Source organism: Sander lucioperca, chromosome 22 (genome assembly GCF_008315115.2).
Source record: "Sander lucioperca isolate FBNREF2018 chromosome 22, SLUC_FBN_1.2, whole genome shotgun sequence".
NCBI lineage: Eukaryota > Metazoa > Chordata > Actinopteri > Perciformes > Percidae > Sander > Sander lucioperca.
In genome coordinates, this window is record NC_050194.1 from 15,855,788 (window position 1) to 15,863,216 (window position 7,429).

The 7,429-nt window shown below is 39.0% G+C and overlaps 1 protein-coding gene across 1 annotated transcript in view; it reads left to right on the forward strand.

The window, feature by feature from the left end:
• The window catches only part of LOC116061369 (integrin beta-3), an 18,650-nt gene extending 11,221 nt beyond the window's left edge, over positions 1-7,429 (forward strand). The window contains exons 11-15 of the mRNA XM_031315531.2: positions 954-1,176; positions 1,266-1,366; positions 2,464-2,583; positions 5,670-5,836; positions 6,568-7,429. Of these exons, the coding sequence (XP_031171391.1) occupies positions 954-1,176; positions 1,266-1,366; positions 2,464-2,583; positions 5,670-5,836; positions 6,568-6,636 (680 nt within the window). The 3' untranslated portion in view covers positions 6,637-7,429. The remainder of the gene's footprint in view (positions 1-953; positions 1,177-1,265; positions 1,367-2,463; positions 2,584-5,669; positions 5,837-6,567) is intronic.

A 7,429-nucleotide genomic window follows, 5' to 3' on the forward strand; every position in this document is an offset into this window, starting at 1 on the left:
AATAAACCCATGTTTGGTCAGAAAAGGGCCAAGTCGGAGAGAACTGTGTGTGTGTGTACAACATGGTCTGCTGTTGTCTTGAAATACCTTTTTCAGTATGAGCACCATAGTCTTTGTTCTTCCCCACACAGAATGGTCTAATTAAAAGCCAGCCGTCGTGTGGTCAAGTGGTAATGGCAGTTTGCTTATGGATCATCCTTTATTGAGTCAGACGGTTCCAAGCAGCTTCCTGTCTCATTGTTTATCTGAGGATTGTTTTGCAATGATAGGCCACAATGTTTTCTGCATTGTCACTCTCTCACACACTCTCTCTCACACACACACACACACACACACACACACACACACACACACACACACACACACACACACACACACACACTGAATCATGCAGCCAAAAATAAAAGCCTTCCAGACACCACAGGCACACAATGAAATGTGTTTTTGGCCTTAGACAGTTGCAACAATATGACTTACAACTTCTGCCTTCCAGTGTTTGGTATCAAAATTCAACAGCTCCAGACTTATAGAGCTACGAAATGTCTTTACTACGAAATGTCTTCAATTTCCAAAGGCTGAATTTTGATGAAATGTGTATAAATGGTGCATAATATTTCCATGTTATGGGATTACAAAGCCATAAAAACATGGAGCTCATATTAGCCTGGCAAACAAATGACAAAATAGTTTTAAACAAATGATGCACTACAACTGAAATTACAATCATGTCAAGCACTGAGCACTCCTTCCTTTTTCCTTCCTCTTTCCTAACTCCAAACATACCCTCGTTTTCTCACAGAATTTTACTTGGTCACATTGTCCTCCTCTCCTTTATTGTTCATTCGCTTCCTCTTTCACTATTTTACTCCATATACTATATCACCCTTCAGTGTGTGGAAATGGAAGTTATACCAGTAAACAATGTTATAGTCTTTTCCTTTCTTCCCTTCCAGGTCATGGCGTCTGTAACTGTGGTTTCTGCCAGTGCGCACCAGACTGGCAGGGTGAGAACTGTAACTGCTCCAGACGTACTGACACCTGCATGTCCAACCTGGGCTTGTTGTGCAGCGGGAGGGGCCAATGTGTGTGTGGGGCCTGTGAGTGCACCCAGCCTGGGGCCTACGGAGCCACATGTGACAAGTGCCCCACCTGCCCTGATGCCTGCACTATGAAGAAGTGAGTCTGCAAACTGAGTTGTCATATTCAGTGTCCAGACAGCTATTGGAAATGAGTTGATGGCCTTATGTATGTTTTTCTTTTAAAAGGGAGTGTGTGGAGTGTAAGCACTTCAAGAGGGGAAAGCTGTTTGAGGACAACACCTGCTCTCGAATCTGCAAGGATGAGATTATGCTTGTGGATGAAATAGGTGAGACACCCAACTGACCAAAACTAATTGCATTATTAATGGTTTATAAAATTGTTTTACTAATGCTTTATAGATCCATGAGAAGCCATTAATGAGAACCAGTTTTGGGTTGCCAGGTTGCCAAAAATACTTTTGGCTCTTTGATTCTTCTTGAATGGTAATAAGGTAATATTGTGGTTGTAAAATGTGGTAAACCATTGCAATAAACAATCATGTCTGCCATTACAAACGGTTTTACTTTTTTCATAAGTTATTAAGTTGATAATAAATGGATTAAGGTCCAGATGCTCTGCAAACCTTTGCCAGAAGGTGAGAAGTAAGTCATAATTTATCGAAGGGACCTTCCTGATGAATTTAAAGAAATCCAGTGTAACTTTTATTTATTTATTTATTTAAATAAATAAATAAAAAAATAAAAAAATAAATACACTTTTGCAGAACAGCAGCAACTGTGGCAATTATGGGATAATGCTTAATGCTAATGCATAGCCTAACAGAAACATGACAAGAGAAGTCAAAAAGTCGGACGAACTGACTCAGTAATGTCAGTTACGTAGCAATATCCACCTAATCTTTGCTAATGTTAGCTAACTTTAGTCACCATTAGCTACTGTTCATACCAGACCAGGTAAGACTTTAGATGCAAAACCCCTGAGTGAACAGAATTAAGCAACGGTGCATTTTTTTCAGTACAGTTTTCATTTGTAAGAGGAAGAATGTGTGATTATTTCACAGACGTCTCTTGGTTTAAAGGTCGTGAAAAAGTCAAAATAAACATCATCATGCTGGAGGAGGATGAACACCAGTCAGAGAGGTTTTATAACTAATCTATGAAGTGAATTATTTATTAACCATTGATAAACCTATTTGTTACAACTTCTAAACCCTTTATAGGACGCTTTATTCGAAAGTGAATGGTCATCACCTAGAACTGCCTCTGAAATGATAATAAAATATGTGAAAAAATGTGTGAATTCCAAAGTGTGTTTACAAAGTTTATTTCCCCCTGGAATTCAAGACAGTCTTTTATAGAATTACAAAACTCTTTTTTGTCTTGACTAACCAGATTAACCATTTTGTCTTAATGTTTCATGCAGTGCTCCATGATACAAATGCTGTGAACTGCACTTACAAAGATGAAGATGATTGTGTGGAGCGTTTCCAGTACTATGAGGACGCCAGTGGAAAGTCCATCTTGTTTGTTGTCAAAGAGCCAGGTAAGAGAGAAACATCCTACATGCATGCCTGACCTAACACACATGTTTAAAGCTGCGCTAATCAATATATTTAAAAAAAAATAATGGATCAAATAAGTAAGTGTAATGTCAGAGTAATCATTCTTCGTGATTAACCCACCGAAAATAAGCACCAAAAAAGCTCTGATAAACCCACTGTACACTATCTGAACAACACCAAATGACAAACAGACAAAGATAGCAATAGCTGATGAACACAGTGGAGCATTCAGCAGACAAAGAGTCATATAGTATTTGCCCTCAACACCAAACCAAGCGCTAAAATGAGAAAATATTATATTTTATAAATATATATTGGACCATTTGTTTGGTAGCTAGAAACAAAACTCCAAATAAATGCTAATGCGGCTCCGTGTCCGCTGGATGTGTAATCAGGCAATTGTTTTCTAACACGTTAGCTGGAACAATTTTATACAAATATAATGTGGCAGGTTGTTCGCTGCCCCCCAAATGGCCAACAAATAATACTGCTTTAAGGACAGTAAAAGTATAAATATGATAAAGATTTTACGTGGAAAGAGATGAGGGAAGCCACAATGACAGATGAACAGTGAATTAAAGTACTGAACAGAAAACAAGGATGACATTTACAACCACAAATGCATCATCATTCAGCCAAACAAGCAAAACTTCTTTGCCTTGGGAAATCAGTGGGTTTTTTCTTCACCCAAGTACAAGTTGTCACTTTCCTGCTGCATGCCCTTCATCTGCTTGTTAAGTGGCCAAATAGAAAGAGTGTAGGGTGGTAAAACAGCCTTTAATGACCACCAGTGCCCGCAGAGAAAGTCTGCCCCTGGGTCTGCCTTTAATGAATGTGTGTGTTTAATTTAGGCACAACTGGGTAGCAGAGAAGTACACCAAAATGTGCCTTGAACACAGTGCACCCCGCTGTGTCAAAGAGGGTCGTAAACAGCCGCCTAGCTCCTCTTGGAACCCGCTGACTCTACATATCCTTCAGAGGAAAGCAGGAGAGGGAGAGAGAGAGGAGACTAAGTAAGCAAAAGAAAGGGATAGAAAACTTTTTTTAAAGGAAACATAAAGCTGTGTTACACAGGAGAAGGAGGAGAGAGAAGGGGATGATGGGAAACAGACACCCTTCAAAAGTTGACGAAGCAGTTTTATAATTTAGAAGAAGTTAATAATGTTACAGATATAATCTTGTAGCACCATCCTGACGTGATTTGTATACAAGCCCTAATGGAGGTGGCTATAGGGATCAAAAGGGCCAGTTGAAGAACAGGAAATAGAGGAAACTAAGAATGAGGAGAGAGGAAGAGGAGTGAAGCTTTGATGTCCGCTGTAAAAGTTCACCCTGGTTGCCCCACAGCGTTACCCAACACTACTATGTACATACGTATGTGCTATAGGGTTCACACACACAGACTAATGTTTAGATATACAGACATACAGCCTGGCAAAAAAAACAAGTACACTCACATATGGACCAGATGGCTCTTATCACTGGTTTACACAAGTGTAAAGGTAAGACATTTTTGCCAATAATGAGGAAACTGAATTGTTGCCAGACTTCAGTTCATGATTCTTGTGACCTTTAACACACATAGAAATAACTCTAAGATGAATATTCATTACTAAATATTTAACAATCAAAATGATGCTATGATGAATATTTTCAATATTAACAACGGATCAGAAGACTACTTTGTATGTGAAAGAGGTCACTTGTAGTGAAGAAGCCACAGAGAATTATCACCCAGCATTATCTCAGCTCTATAGAGCTTAATAGCAACTGTCAGCTAATTGTTTTGGTTTTCCAGCCCACAACTTAAGTGTTTTGGCTCAGTCTCGCTCTAGTGTCTTTTTCTGCCACAACAGGCAGCAGGCACCCGATTTTTCCCTAAAGAGTTATTGGGTTCCAGAAACAGAGCTAAAGGGAGAGTAAATATTGGACTCACATTCATCAGGTGGCCAGAAATATGACTCCAAATGGGAACTTGTTTGCTAACAAGTTTGCAATATCAACTTATATGTGAGTCTTCTGTTTACAGCTTGTTATTCAGAAGGTTTTATTTATAAAGAGCCTAATAATCTGTTAATCTGCTTCTTTAGGACTGTGTGGATCAGATCTGATTGACAGTAGTCTAGCAACATTAGCAAACATCATGTCATCACATTTTGATTCAAGTATTGCTAAATTCTGTGTGACAACTGAGTCCCGCCCATTTCAAACCAGAAGAAATTATCCAAATTGCTCATAGTAAGATGCTGAATGAGAAAATACATTTCCAGGGCCTTTAAAGGACCGTTTATAACCTTGACCTTTATTCTCCTAGCCTCACAAGCCAGCTTAATTTCCCTGTATACATTTTTGTGACAAGATTTCAGTTCAGAAAACATCTGCTGAGAATCAATTAAGCCTGGAAACTAGGATCTATACCAATCAGTGAACTAATGAGAGTGTTGAGATTACAAACAACTATTTAAACTAGATGTTGTAGAGATAAAATGAAGAATGATTCAAGTCATGTCTTATTCCAGTCTGGTGTAGGAAGGCTTCATGTTAAAGTGAGTACTGTCAGTCATCTATTGTACAGCCTTCTTGAAACTCTCTATTTAGTTTTGCCAGACCACAATGAGGGGATGGAGATTTGTGGGCTGGCTGTGCGAGGTTACTATTTTCCACTTCAGCCCATCCTCCTCTCTGCTCTTTGGTATTTAAAAGTCCCATTGCCTTTTGCTCGCTACTGCTATGCTGCCCCTGTTCTCTTGCATCGTTTCACAGATCTAATAACCTTAAGAAAGCACCTCTTAGTCATGCTAGAACGAACACACACACCAATGGCGTTTGTTCTATATGCCTACCGGCATGACAGGTGTCAATATGACTTATGATTCTCAGGAATTCATAAGCACACTTTGGAATCTGAAAAGTTGTAGCATTTAGCAGAAGAGTGAGTTGCAGTTAGATCAAATCCATGTGGAGACAGAGAGGAAACAACATTATGAAATCAGACTTCTTCTGGCCTGGCTTATCGTCTTCTGTGTCCACTTTGATCATACCTTTATCTCTTCCTCCTTCCATCCAGACTGTCCCAAGGGTCCAGACATTTTGGTGGTGCTTCTGTCAGTGGCAGGAGCCATCTTGTTCCTCGGCTTGGCGGCTCTGCTTATCTGGAAACTTCTGGTCACTATTCACGACAGACGGGAGTTCGCCAAATTTGAGGAAGAACGCGCTCATGCCAAGTGGGACACGGTCAGTAAATTTAGCCAAGCAGGATGTGTGTGTAAATGCTCTGTTGAGCTGTTTGCTCAACACTAAGATAGAAATCAAGGTACAGTCTATGTTCATTCAGATTTAAATGCCACTGATCCCCCTTTTTTTGGACTCGTTTTTTAAAACACAGCATGGCACACATACACGATCATGCCTGCACCTTCACACACACACACACACACACTGAAGGCCACACACGCTGTCTCTCGCACTCGTTTTCTGAAGATGTTTTTTATTATTTTTGTGGCGTGCTGTTACTCCCAGCTGAACAAAAGGTAGTCGACGGAAGGGCTGGGTTTAAATGATCTAACACTAATTAGCCTTTACTGGTAATAGGCCTCTTTGTGGCCTCAAAAACAAACCCAAATCCCATGCTGTAGGCCTGAAACCGCAAAGAATCACGGTTGTTTTAAGATGCTCACTGAGTGAAGTGAAAACATTATTCACACATTTAAGTTAATTTATGTGTCTAATATATGTGGGGGAAAGAAACACACACACACACACATATATATATATATATATGTGTATGTGTGTGTGTCAAGGATGGATGTTAGATAATGAAATGGAGTTGCTATTTTAACTAGTATTTACCAGTGCCTTTTTAGGATTTTCTAAAATCTTGAACCACAAGAAGAAAAGCATCTCTAATTTATTTTGTGTCTGTGAAACTCGCCTTAACATATGTCTCTTTATGTGTATTGTAACAGGGACACAATCCTCTCTACAAAGGAGCCACATCTACCTTCACAAACATCACATACAGAGGAAAAGACTGATGCTACTGAACTGAACAAGCATGAAGAAAAATGGACGTTTACTGTCCTTTTTGGGAAGGCACCGAATCATGTGCAGGCCTCTACTGTCACAAGACAATAAATAATAATTATTTGTGTTTGTAAATATGTAGAAATGATTCTGAGGACACATTTTTATCAGGGATTTGTCATAAACACCTATACTACACTAATACATTAGATATTGCTTTGATTTTGTGTGGTTGACAAATAACTCATATTGTGCATATTTACCCAAATCACAAAAAAACATATTTAGGTACCTACCCCTACCCATAGTATCCATGTACAGGATATACTTTTTATTTTATTTGCCAATATACTAAGAGCCCCCAACGTCTGGAAAGATTTTTTTTTTTATCTCTTTTCAGTTGCCAATATTCTGGTCGATAACCCACAGACATTGCTGTGGAGGGTTTTCATTATTATGTTTAAGTCAGGTGGAAAATTGTATCAGAAGAAAACTATTGGCAACAAGTAGATCATTCTGAATATCTGGTCCAGAGAGCAATAAAAACAAAATTATCCACATGACTGGATACCACTGAAGTGGGAAAATATATAAAAAGTGATGTGGGTGAACTAATCCTTGAAGTCAGTGGAAGAACAAAAGAGCAGATAATGTTATGCAAAACAAACGTAATTTCCTGATCACAATGTTGGGATTTCCTGTTTGTGGTACTCAGTGGAACTATGGCAAGATAAACTTTAACTCAGTCAAGTGCCATGCTGGAGATATGATGTGGTTTGGAGTAAACTGTTAATTTACTGAAAA